Source organism: Diaphorina citri, unplaced genomic scaffold (genome assembly GCF_000475195.1).
Source record: "Diaphorina citri unplaced genomic scaffold, Diaci psyllid genome assembly version 1.1 scaffold2930, whole genome shotgun sequence".
Lineage (NCBI taxonomy): Eukaryota > Metazoa > Arthropoda > Insecta > Hemiptera > Psyllidae > Diaphorina > Diaphorina citri.
Genome location: NW_007380343.1, coordinates 44,569 through 58,476, shown reverse-complemented (window position 1 = coordinate 58,476; position 13,908 = coordinate 44,569). Strand labels below are relative to the sequence as shown.

General features: G+C 37.6%; 2 protein-coding genes and 1 long non-coding RNA gene across 3 annotated transcripts; 2 read left to right on the top strand and 1 right to left on the bottom strand.

Moving 5' to 3' along the window:
* LOC103519763 (otolith matrix protein OMM-64-like) lies at positions 1–7,255 on the top strand. Its single transcript, XM_008484848.3, has 4 exons — positions 1–156; positions 3,237–3,484; positions 4,139–4,585; positions 6,497–7,255. Exons 1-4 carry the CDS (start codon positions 96–98, stop codon positions 7,079–7,081), a joined length of 1,341 nt encoding a protein of 446 aa, XP_008483070.1. The 5' UTR covers positions 1–95; the 3' UTR covers positions 7,082–7,255.
* A 2,925-nt stretch (positions 7,256–10,180) lies between these two features.
* On the bottom strand, positions 10,181–12,567 carry LOC103519767 (60S ribosomal protein L9-like). The gene is made up of 4 exons (XM_008484851.2): positions 12,397–12,567; positions 11,523–11,683; positions 10,609–10,819; positions 10,181–10,388 (listed from the first exon to the last, which is right to left on the bottom strand). The coding sequence occupies exons 1-4, from the start codon at positions 12,497–12,499 to the stop codon at positions 10,282–10,284; spliced, it is 582 nt and encodes a 193-aa protein (XP_008483073.1). The 5' UTR covers positions 12,500–12,567; the 3' UTR covers positions 10,181–10,281.
* A 690-nt stretch (positions 12,568–13,257) lies between these two features.
* Positions 13,258–13,780, top strand: LOC113471754. The gene is made up of 2 exons (XR_003394336.1): positions 13,258–13,400; positions 13,636–13,780. It is a non-coding gene; the product is annotated as an uncharacterized LOC113471754 (long non-coding RNA).
* Positions 13,781–13,908: the final 128 nt, after the last annotated feature.

Genomic DNA, 13,908 nt, shown 5'->3' with positions numbered 1-13,908 from the left:
CCAAAGTAACTGAACTCCACCCCTCATGATTTCTTTATGTTTCAGCCTATTGGTCAGATGAGAGTGATGAGATCCCCAGACCATCCTATTTCCCAATGAGAAGACCGTCCTATCCTCACTATGGGTCATATGGATCATTCAGTGACGAATTTACACGTGAGTAATCTCTACCTCTCACCAACCTCAGTGGTGCGTTGAACTTTGGATCTGGAAGTTGGTGGTTCGAGTACCTCTCTTGCAACAAACAACGCTATAGGTGGCCAATTGGATTCCCGTCCGAGGCGAACTTTATCCGAAACAGATAAACTCCGTTCTCGGAAAGGCTGGGTTTTCCCTATCCTGTCTTCCTCTCTTTTCGATATCAAGACGACTAGATCTCGTTATCACAGTCGACGTCAAACGTTTCTTCCCAGCGGTAGGTTTTGTTGAGGTACAGACAGCCTCCTCCTCCTCCAGGGTTGAGATCTGAGGGAATCATAAAGGTGTGTCCACACATAGTAGACTAGCCATCGGTCGACGTCGACTGAACCGTCTACACTGCCTCGGCAACATAGATTCGATCAACGGTCGGTCGACAATGTGTGGACACATCATCACATGAAACTTGTAGTACACTCTGATTCAGAAGTAGAAGTAGAACTAGAACTTGAAAGATTATAGAGATGAAGGTAGTATTAATAATAGGTACCTAATAAATTATTAGAGATGTAGGTAGTAATTAAAAGATTGCAGAGATAAATCCGATTCAACTGGTTTTATCAGCGATTTTTAAATACTTTTATTCTGTGATTGGTAGGAGGTAGGAATAGCAGGAGGTTATCATTTCCCGGGTATTTCCCCAATATCGGATTTATTGAGCACGTTGCAAAGATTGGTATGATAAGATCACGTTTCTTGGACAGAGATATCATATACCATACCATGTAGGTAAAATAGATACCTCACTTTTTTTAGAATTTTTTCTTAGACGTAAGATAGATTTTTTCTACGAGATAGATTAAAGCCAGTCTAGTTAGCTTGGTTGGTAGCGCGTCTGCCTTGTAAGCGCTAGGCCGAGATTGGTATGATAAGATCACGTTTCTTGGACAGAGATATCATATACCATACCATGTAGGTAAAATAGGTACCTCACTTTTTTTAGATATTTTTTTCTTTTTTTCTTAGACACCTATCTACGTAAGATGGATTAAAGCCAGTCTAGTTAGCTTGGTTGGTAGCGCGTCTGCCTTGTAAGCGCTAGGCCCCAGATTTTCGCCCGGGGCGGATTTTATCCTAAACGAATAATGTTCGTTCTCGGAACGGCTGCCCTTCTCCTATCCTGTCTTCCTTCCTTCTTGGATTTCGGGACGATAAGATCCTAGCAGTTACAGTTCCCTCTATCAAACCTCTTCAAAAAATCATGGTACTGTACTTTGAAATTGTCAGAATCATCAGAATCTGAATGTGCAAAAAAGGGAATTCCCCGGTTCTTCACCCGTTCCAAACGTACAATGACCTGTCTACTTGAGCACGTCTTACACAGCTATTGTCCTCTCACATGTCAGCATATACGATATCTACTTCAGAAGATGTCGCGTATAAAACGTATTCGATCACTAGGATCAAAATCAACCTGATTAGGTATGGTTATCACATGACCAAACCCGCTTCCTGTACTGCCAATTTCATCTCACATAATATTGCCTCTGCATAAACCTCATGGTACAAAGCATAAACCTCATGGTACAAAACATAAACCTCATGGTACAAAGCATAAACCTCGTGATACAAAGCATAAACCTCATGGTACAAAACATAAACCTCATGGTACAAAGCATAAACCTCGTGATACAAAGCATAAACCTCATGGTACAAAACATAAACCTCATGGTACAAAGCATAAACCTCGTGATACAAAGCATAAACCTCATGGTACAAAACATAAACCTCATGGTACAAAGCATAAACCTCGTGATACAAAGCATAAACCTCATGGTACAAAACATAAACCTCATGGTACAAAGCATAAACCTCGTGATACAAAACATAAACCTCATGGTACAAAGCATAAAGCTCATGGTACAAAGTATTGACGCGAAAAAAACCATGTGGCACATACTTACAAGAAAATTCAGGCTAAGAAGAACTCATTTGTCATTAATAAGTATAAGATTAAGTAGGTACCTTTATCTAACTATACCAGCTTCAATGAAATATCGAAAATCGTTAGGTACCTAACTACGTATTATGTATGTAGTAGGTATTTATTATATTAAATAATAATAATAATAATCAGATAGTAATGTGAATAAAAAAGAAAATGAGAAGAAACTAAAGTATACAGACCTAGCTATAGAAATTCAAAGGATGTGGAACATGAAGTCCTGCAAAGTTGTTCCTGTTGTCATTGGAGCCCTTGGAGCGATATCTAAAGCACTCAAGTCTGATCTTGATTCCATCCCTGGATCCTTTAATATCCATGAGATCCAGACATGTGCTTTGTTGGGCACCACTTACATCCTCAGAAGATTTGGCATTTAGAAGATTTTAATTATTCACATCTTAGATGTATTGTTTACATTTGATGTGGATATGGTATACCTGTCGGAGTGAATTCACCAAATAAACACTCTTGTTTCTTGTACCTAGGTAAAATAGTATTCAACTGCTAGGTATGTTTTCACTTGACAAATATACATATGGAATTTGTTTATTAATAAAATTATAGGGCAATACAGTTAAAAACAAACAAGATTGTTAATATTACAATCAAATTTGGAAAATGAGATTGTTTTCTCACATTTATTTCATATTGTAGATACCTATGGGAGAAGAATTAGAAGATTTTTCCAATTTCTTGAAGAATTGGAAGATTTTGCCAATTTCTTGAAGAATTACTTTATGATTTTCTTAATTTCATGGATCACGAGAGGAGCTACATCCTTAACAATGTCTGCCACAAGGAAACCAACAGAAATTGCAATAGGAAGAAATCTTCCCTCAACTTTGACATCGGTGGTGTTGGCCACATGTTTACCGTTGGCCACTTGTGTGGCGTTGGCGATTTTAGCCAACTCAGCATGGAGCTTCCCCGAAACAATGAGCTTGGTAATATGATCAGTGTAGATCTTCGTGATTTTATCTAACAATTTGGCAGCAGGGTCAGATTTGGTTGTAATTTCGTTGTTTGGGCGAGCGGTTGTGATGGGTAGGAAAAGGGTCCATCATCTGAAAAAAGTCACAATCTTGCGTTACAGAAATGTTGGACGAGCTACAGAAAAGCCTCCTGTCCACCAGGGTAGGATCTCCTTCAGTCTCAGTGTCGGCTCCACGGATTCCAGTATTTGGTGTGTCCACCTCTACTTCTACTGATGAAGATGATGACGATACCAATGTAGGTGGTACCAGCGTTTCAATCAGCGGAGCCGGTTTCGGACCTTTCTTCCGTCTCCTGGGAGGATTGGATGGCAAGGACCTCAAGAACAAGACTACCGTGAAGACAGAGGTAAGAGGCGATACGTAGAGAAGTGGGTTCTAGAGGTGTATGTAGCCAAAACCAAATGTCAGCCCAAAGCTGACGAAAAACGCCGACCCCGTCTGTACACGGGAAAAGGCGAAGAAAAAGTGGTGCACGTAGGAATAATAGTCGGGGCACTGTGGACATTTTCCTTAAATTAGTAATTAGAAATAAAAAAATTGGATACTTACGTAGACAATTAAAGGCTGACATCACTATAAAAGTATTATGTCGTTATTAAAGTTTTAATAACTCAGTTTAGCGTCAGTAATATCCACTGTCGTTTCGTCATGAAATGTATTATTAACTTTTTAGATACGTAGAGAAGTGGGTTCTAGAGGTGTATGTAGCCAAAACCAAATGTCAGCCCAAAGCTGACGAAAAACGCCGACCCCGTCTGTACACGGGAAAAGGCGAAGAAAAAGTGGTGCACGTAGGAATAATAGTCGGGGCACTGTGGACATTTTCCTTAAATTAGTAATTAGAAATAAAAAAATTGGATACTTACGTAGACAATTAAAGGCTGACATCACTATAAAAGTATTATGTCGTTATTAAAGTTTTAATAACTCAGTTTAGCGTCAGTAATATCCACTGTCGTTTCGTCATGAAATGTATTAACTTTTCACCTTGAACTTCCAGGTTATTAATGGTCGCAAAGTCACCGTCAAAGATTCAACCTACGTGTCCGACACTAATGGAATCAAGACTGTCATCCACTTGTCTGAAGTTGACATGGGTGACTCTGCCTCTGACGGTGACAAACCCAAAGCCTCTACACCTAAGACAGAAGATGATGGTGGTGAGGAAACCGACGAAAAAGAGGACAAGCCCGAATCTTCAACCCCTAGCGAGGTCGATGAAGACAAATCAGAAAGTACCCCTGAATCCGAACCCAAATCATCAACCGAGAAGAACACATCGGGAAGCAATGACGAAAACAATGAAACCTCTGTAAAAAACAACTCTGACGAAAAGCGTGAGAAATCAAACAGACATCCAGACTCTGAAGTAGAAGAGATTGAGCCATTTGGAGATGGAAATAACTATTTTAACTATAACGTTGTTGACAAAATCAAAGCTAAAGAGGTTGGTAAAAAGAAATCTGCTTAAAGATCCAATATGTGTGTAATATTGGCAACACATGCTTCAAGCTATACAAAATCAAAGCTAAAGAGGTTGGTAAAAAGAAATCTGCTTAAAGATCCAATATGTGAGTAATATTGGCAACACATGCTTCAAGCTATAGGTAACAAGGCAAAACCAGTTTTGCGAATTTGCTCATGACTTTTCTTAACAACTAACATAATCATTCAGCTTTTGTTAATATGCATAGCTTGTACATTTTAAGAAAGAACAGAACATTGTAGCACCATGTAACACGAAATAATAAGACAGATTAATAACTATTGAAAATTTAATAAGCTGCTAACAAAATCAAAGCTAAAGAGGTTGGTAAAAAGAAATCTGCTTAAAGATCCAATATGTGAGTAATATTGGCAACACATGCTTCAAGCTAAAGGTAACAAGGCAAAACCAGTTTTGCGAATTTGCTTATGACTTTTCTTAACAACTAACATAATCATTCAGCTTTTGTTAATATGCATAGCTTGTACATTTTAAGAAAGAACAGAAGATTGTAGCACCATGTAACACGAAATAATAAGACAGATTAATAACTATTGAAAATTTAATAAGCTGCTAAAAACAGTTGGAGAACAAGATAAGATGAAAAACAATGATTAAAAATAAGTTCCTACGGGTTCTATCAACACCAATGTCATGTGCAGACTAGGTATAATCCATTTAATTTTAAAAAGGTTTAGGACTTAGAACAGTGTGCTCTCACATCAGCAACATGTTGAAGGGAGTCACCAAGGTAAGTTCAACTGTTATACCTATCAAAATATAAAGTTCTTTATTATTTCCAAAGGATTGTCTGGGTGCCAAAAGTTGTTATTATTATCTATCACTTTATTAGGATTTTACAATATTTACAAACAGGTACACAAAACAAAATAACAAAATGATAAGAAATTAACAAATGAAAACGAAAATTGAATGAAGAAAAAAAAATTGAAAAATCTTAATTTGGGCGGAATTGATGCCTAGGGCATTCTCTTCCATCCAACCTAGGGTTGCCAGACGTCCTGTATTTCCCGGGATGTCCCGTATTTTGGGCACTTTTCAAAATGTTCCGTACGGGACACCCGTATTTCCCGGGACGTCCCGTATTTTGGGCACTTTTCAAAATGTCCCGTACGGGACAGGCGTGTCCCGTATTTTCCCCAGTTTCACCATCTCCTCCGGTAATTAATTTTTACCAATGTAACAAATTAAAATTTTCTGTAGCACGCCGGATTCGAACCCCGGTAGTGTAACCAAAAATATGAGAAGTGAATAATTTCTAATTTCATTAATAAATCTGAAGAAAAAACAGTCGATTTTTAAAAATCGAGTGTTTTATTTCTTCCAAAAATTGCAGGGTGAGGGCTAGGGGGGGTTAAAAAAGCTGCTTGTCCCGTATTTTCATCCAAAATCCCGTTTTTTTTACGTTTTAGGTCGCTTGTCCCGTTTTGGGCTGAAAATGATCTGGCAACCCTAATCCAACCCCTAAATTGAACTAAGTGGTTTTTGAACTAAATTCTGTCTAATGAAATACTTGGTTTGCTCATGATTTCTTATGTAATTGATAGGTCAAGGATTGTGCAGTGAAAGTTCAAAAATCAACCCTTGACTTGCTCTGTGAATTTTCATGGGGTATTTTCATTGAATGTCCCCCTAGTTTTTTGTACCAGAAATACACTAGCACAGGTGGTTTTGTTTGCATTAGTTCTCTGTATGAATTTTGAAAAGAGTTTTATTGTAGGTAAATCCCTATAAAGAGAGTATACTTTTCTAAAACTAATCTGTATGTTTGGATTGTAGTTCGTTACATATCAGAACCTTCTCATAGACAAAATAATTTGGATATGTAATTTATGAATTGCCTTTTTCTAGGATCAAATGGACGCCTTTGTGCCAGTGAAAGAAAACTGGATGGACAACACAATCGACTCCCAACTATCCGCTATATCTCGCTCAAAACGTCAAGCTCCAGGCAGAGTTGTCAGTCTTCAAGATGACACAAGAGTGAATCAAATTCTCTCAGAGAAACAGAAATCATCCGGTCTGTACAGCATTGACCCAGATGCAGAACTTCTGGATGAAAACACCTACTACGAGGTAGAGGGAAGACGACCCAGCAATCAGCAACAAGTGTTCTTCTATCAGCAAAACCAAGAACCAACGGGAAACAGCGTGTATGGAAACAGTCAACAGGTTGCTAGGCGACCAAATTATGAACCTCAATACCAAAGGAGACAAAATTACCAACAGCCTCAAGCAAGACCTCCCCGATATGAAAATGCAGATGACTACCAGAGAGTTTTACCAGTTGGCTCTCAACAGTTCCATAGAGCAGACATTGAACCCGAGAGAGAGACTTATCAAAGATCTCTACCTGTGGATTATCAAAGGCAACAGGTGGTCGATAGTTATGCCAGAGGCGATATGCAGAGTCAATTGCCTGTCACGTTTAACTGAAAATCATCAGAGTTGGTGGGTGAGGTGAGATGAATTACCAAAGATTATAAATAGAAGAGAACGAAAATGCAGTGATCATTGATCAAACGATGTCCTATACCACTATGTCTAACTTACGAGCATACCTATGAATGATTGACTTTGAATACATAAGAACTTCAAGACTATTTGGACGAAAAACGGTAACATGGAAGTCAGTACAACATACTTTTTTTTAACACATTGTAATATTATATTTATACATGAAAATAAATATCAAACGATGTCCTATACCACTATGTCTAACTTACGAGCATACCTATAAATGATTGACTTTGAATACATAAGAACTTCAAGACTATTTGGGCGAAAAACGGTAACATGGAAGTCAGTACAACATACTTTTTTTAACACATTGTAATATTATATTTTATACATGAAAATAAATATTAAACGATGTCCTATACCACTATGTCTAACTTACGAGCATACCTATAAATGATTGACTTTGAATACATAAGAACTTCAAGACTATTTGGACGAAAAACGGTAACATGGAAGATGGAAGTCAGTACAACATACTTTTTTTAATATTGTAATATTATATTTATACATGAAAATAAATATTTGTACATATAGATAATGAATAAGTTCAATGGCAAGTGAAAACAAGCATAACCTCAAAGTTAACACAAGGCAAAGATGTCAATATTGTCAATCCATCTGAGTTTGACAGATATCTTGCCAATTGCTGTCAGTAAAACCGAGGTAGGTTATCCAATGGATTTATTACTACCATCACCCTTTCCTAAACGGGTAGAAACATAGGTAGGTATTCAAAAAGAGGCCACTGCTGAATCTTATGCTCTTTCTCTTTAGTGTACTATGTGCCTATGCCTATCTGGACTTTTACTTTAATGTTCAGTGTACTTTTTGTAATTATTTCGTTTTCTGGATGATTTCAGACTTAACTACTGTCATATTCACTTCAAGTTTACCTATACCTTCATTTCCTAAATGCACAAGTGATGTAGGCTGTAATGCTTACCTACATCCCCTCATACTGAGATTGAACAAATTTTAAAACAATAATAACCTCAAGTACCTACATCACGGTAATTTTACTTTTCTAAACTTCAAAAATCCAGTTATGAAGCACATTTGCATTTCTTATCACAGTCGACGTCAAACGTTTCTTCCCAGCGGTAGGTTTTGTTGAGGTACAGACAGCCTCCTCCTCCTCCTCCAGGGTTGAGATCTGAGGGAATCATAAAGGAAAGATTGATAATTCATAAAGGTGTGTCCACACATAGTAGACTAGCCATCGGTCGACGTCGACTGAACCGTCCACACTGCCTCATAATGAATAAGTTCAATGGCAAGTGAAAACAAGCATAACCTCAAAGTTAACACAAGGCAAAGATGTCAATATTGTCAATCCATCTGACTTCGACAGATATCTTGCCAATTGCTGTCAGTAAAACCAAGGTAGGTTATCCAATGGATTTATTACTACCGTCACTCTTTCCTAAACGGGTAGAAAGATAGGTAGGTATTCAAAAAGAGGCCACTGCTGAATCTTGTGCTCTTTCTCTTTGGTGGACTATGTGCCTATCTGGACACATCATGTTTAGAGGAATATTTGATGGGAGGTAGGATGGGGAATTCAATGAAGGAATGGTTGGGAGAGAGCGGACAAATGTAGATCATTTCTCACATAAAAGATCAAAAAAGCTTCAAAAGAGCTGATAGACATACACGAAGGGTCGAAGACCAAACAGAACGCTAAGCTAAAACTTTCTCAATAATTTTGAGACCATCGGATCAGGTTCAAAGATAACGGAAAACGGGAACGTCCTTTATTTTAGATAATGGACATCATTTCATCGAAAGTTTTAGGATTAGGAAGATAAAAGGAGATAAATTTATGAATTTTACTTACTTGGTGAGAAATTGTGGACAGTTCTAGCCAAACAACAATCCGAGAAAAAACTTTTTCTTGTTTGTTTTTGTTTACATTCAAGTGATTGATACAGTGTTGCCAACAACTAAAAAATCTTGCCAAAGAGTTAAAAAAGATCAGTTTACATGATTTTTATGTGGCCCCGGAGTTTTTTAACTGTAACGAAAACGCGGTGAAGGCCAATGATATCCCTAATCACACCATTCACACCACAATTTTTTCAAAATTTGTCCCGAAAGGAGGTGAAGAGGGCTTATGGGGACCCACCTTTAAAGGCAATCGAAAAAGGAGTTTCAGATAGATATATATATCTCTCTCTTCCCGGGAGCATTGTAGAAGGGTAATGGAAAGTATTCGATTTTTTTTCTTCTTTGGAATTATCAATCCGGATACACACCGGACTCCGGACCTTTTGCTCGGTACTCTCGGTAGCACGGTAGCTCGGTCTCCACTCTCCAAGAGGCAAGAGGGCAACTGGCAAGAGATCCAAAATCCTCAGAAGCCAAAATCGAAAATATCGAAATTTAAAAACTTGGAATACCTACCAATTTTCATAATTTCACATATTGTTCATCTACCTAGTACCTACCTTTACTTACCGCCCTCGAACACTGGTTTTCTCCTCGGACAATACTGTGGTGTATAGGGGAATTTATAATGACCCAAAGAACCAAAGCTACACTGAAGGTGAGTCTTGAACATTCAGAAAGTAGGGAAGGGGATCAGTGAACTGTAGAACTCACTCAGATAAATGACATTTATTGTACCCCTCAAAGGCCCATCTCACTCATTTATACCACTTGAGTTACACTGAAGGTACTTATGCAGAAGTCACATCCGTGGAAAAGAAAGCTCCTTTTTGTATTGAACCTACTCAACCCTATAATAACACTAATCACTGTGCTATTTGTGAAAACTTTTTTTTTGCATTTAACCTAACCCTATAATAACTCTGGTCACTGCTTGTTTGTGCCAGTTCCTTTGGTAGCAATATTCCACGGACGTGACTTCTGCACTAGCACCAAACTGAAAATTCCCTTTACTCCCACAGTATGGTACTACTTACTACTACTATACCTCTACTATAGGGTCATATCCATGATTTGTCAAGCAGTGGGGGCCCAAGAGTCCAAACATTTAGGGGGGGGGGTTGGATATGTTGACAATTATAAAAAGGAAAGGAAAGGGATTTACAAGTCAGTGTGAATAAAATGACCAATTTTATTCTGAGTCTCAAATCAATTATTGTTGATCCTGCTTATGATGCATCAGTGACTACAGTGGTTTTCTCTGAGACATATAGACCATCCAAGAACTTACGGATATCCTTGTTTTTCACAGTGGTACTTTGTTGGATGAGGGCAGCTGAAATCAAAAATGAATTGACAAATTTAACAATACTGTTTCATTAAAACTCTTTCATTTAAGATCAATATTACCCATGACAAACAGAGAACTACTTTTAAATAGACCAATCTCCCTCCCCCTCTCTCTATCTCAACAAATAAGTGGTAGAAAGCAAAGAGAATTTACATTGAAGTTACATTAGCATTACACTTGTGTATGGAAGGAAACTCATATTTACCTGATCTGGACACATTTTCAATATCATTTCCTTCAATGATCAACTCATCCTTTTGTTTGGAGTTGGATACTTTGACACCAGGGGCCATCTTTACCCTTCTGATGTATTTCTCACCCAAGAAGTTACGGATTTCCAGGAGAGTGTTATTTTCAGAGGTAACACAGTTGATGGGGAAATGGGCATATGCAGCTCTCATTTTGTATAGGAAACCCTGTAGAGAACAATCCAAACATACAGATTAGTTTAAGAAAAGTATACTCTCTTTTTAGGGATTTACCTACAGTAAAACTAATGCAAACAAAACCACCTGTGCTAGTGTATTTCTGGTAAACTAGGGGGACATTCAATGAAAATACCCCATGAAAATTCAGAGCAAGTCAAGGGTTGATTCAAGAAGTTACGGATTTCCAGGAGAGTGTTATTTTCAGAGGTAACACAGTTGATGGGGAAATGGGCATATGCAGCTCTCATTTTGTATAAAAAACCCTGTAAAGAACAATCCAAAGATACAGATTAGTTTTAGAAAAGTATACTCTCTTTTTAGGGATTTACCTACAATAAAACTCTTTTCAACACTCATACAGAGAACTAATGCTAACAAAAACACCTGTGCTAGTGTATTTCTGGTACATAAAACTAGGGAGACATTCCATAAAAATTCACAGAGCAAGTCAAGGGTTGATTGTTGCACTTTCACTGCACAATCCTTGACCTATCAATTACATAAGAAATCATGAGCAAACCAAGTATTTCATTAGACAAAATTAGACAAAATTTAGTTCTTTTAACTTTTGGCACCCAGACAATCCATTTTATTTCAAAATCTATGTATTAGGTTATATCATCTGATAAAGACAATCCTTTGGAAATAATAATGAACTTTATATTTTGATAGGTACAACAGTTGAACTTACCTTGGTGACTCCCTTCAACATGTTGCTGATGTGTGAGCACACTGTTCTGACAGCAGCAATTTCTTTCTTTGTGCCGTTATCACAGTCGACGTCAAACGTTTCTTCCCAGCGGTAGGTTTTGTTGAGGTACAGACAGCCTCCTCCTCCTCCAGGGTTGAGATCTGGTGGAATTTCATAAAAGAAAGATTGATAAATCATAAAGGTGTGTCCACACATAGTAGACTAGCCATCGGTCGACGTCGACTGAACCGTCTACACTGCCTTGGCAACATAGATTCGATCAACGGTCGGTCGACAATGTGTGGACACATCATCACACGAAACTTGTAGTACACTCTGATTCAGAAGTAGAACTTGAAAACTTAAGAAACGGTCTTTTTCATTTTTCACATATGCCACTTTTGAACTCCACAATCATTATTATTCACAAGTAGGTATCTATGCAGGTACCTACCTAAAGGCCGATTTTTTTCTATCTTTTTTTCAAACATATTTTTCACAATACATACGGTCGGTCGACAATGTGTGGACACATCATCACACGAAACTTGTAGTACACTCTGATTCAGAAGTAGAACTTGAAAACTTAAGAAACAGTCTTTTTCATTTTTCACATATGCCACTTTTGAACTCCACAATCATTATTATTCACAATTAGGTATCTATGCAGGTACCTACCTAAAGGCCGATTTTTTTTCTATCTTTTTTTCAAACATATTTTTTTCACATATGCCACTTTTGAACTCCACAATCATTATTATTCACAAGTAGGTATCTATGCAGGTACCTACCTAAAGGCCGATTTTTTTTCTATCTTTTTTCAAACATATTTCTCACAATACACATTACATAATGTACAAGATAGGTTACTTACCATTTGATTCTACAATGTTCGGACGGCCCAAACACAAGTCAGCTAAATTGTAAACCAGAAAGCTTACAAAAATATATTGGTTGATTAAATTCCGGTAACACATTTTATTCACGTACGGTATATCTCACACAAGCAATGCACACAGACACAGTAAAAAATTTGATTTTCTCTTTTCCTTGCACTTTATCGCAATCAATACAGGATGTACCAGCAAAACATGGATTAGTTTCCAAACACAAGTCAGCTAAATTGTAAACCAGAAAGCTTACAAAAATATATTGGTTGATTAAATTCCGGTAACACATTTTATTCACGTAAAGTATATCTCACACAAGCAATGCACACAGACACAGTAAAAAAAAAATTGATTTTCTCTTTTCCTTGCACTTTATCGCAATCAATACAGGATGTACCAGCAAAACATGGATTAGTTTAACTCCTAAATCCATCCCGACTCTTCGCGAGGTATCCACGCTGTAAAACCCACTGAAGTGGTGGAAAGTTAAGGCGTATGGGACACGCGCGACGTTACTTAACTTCAGTGACACGACCGATGCATTGAACGTGTTCAGATGATAAGAACCTAAAACTTTAATAATAAAAACAACTCATCCCTTCGCGAGGTATCCACGCTGTAAAACCCACTGAAGTGGTGGAAAGTTAAGGCGTATGGGACACGCGCGACGTTACTTAACTTCAGTGACCTGACCGATACATTGAACGTGTTCACCTTGGCAGTTACAGTTCCCTCTATCAAATATCTTTAAAAAAAGGTACCTACTCAGAATTAAAATGTTGGACAATGTTGTCAAAATATATATGTGTTCCACAGATGCCCTAAGTCCACCCTACTCTTTTTCTCATGATTTGTACTTAACCATTTGCAGAACTCAAATGAGGTTAAAGATATTGATTGCCACATCAATGGGGACTACACTGTTGGGTGCAAAAGAGAAGGAGAAGAAGTTTATGTGCCTTTCTCATTCATACATAAATATTTTGAGGTGAGTTGAAATTTATAGATAGTTGGTACACCTACCTATCACCTTCCCCTTCCTCTTTTTTGTGGGCATGTGTTTATTTATTTATTATTATTTTTTTTTTCTTTCTGAGCTATACACCTCATGAAGTGGTCCCCCCCTAAACAAACCACAAAAATAGAATATTGTAGCCACCATCCATATAATTATTTTTGTTTGAATGATTCATTAATTTTTGCCCCTTTTTAATATTTTGCAGGTGTCCGGCAAGTTAGTGAATTCACAGGAAGCAGAGACATTTGAGTGGGCACATTGCAATGCCAGAGTATACCATCCCAAAAGTAAATATGATCCCAAAGGGGTGTTTGCATACTTTGATAATTACAAAGTAGAAGACCGAGAGAGAGTTAAATGTGTCAGTGGCATTGAAGGTAAGTTAAAAAAGGCAGACCTCTATCCTTATCCAGCAAAAGTTGAATTTGACTAGATGAAATTTTCCTTTGCTAAAGAAATAGTCAAGGTTGATTGTGAA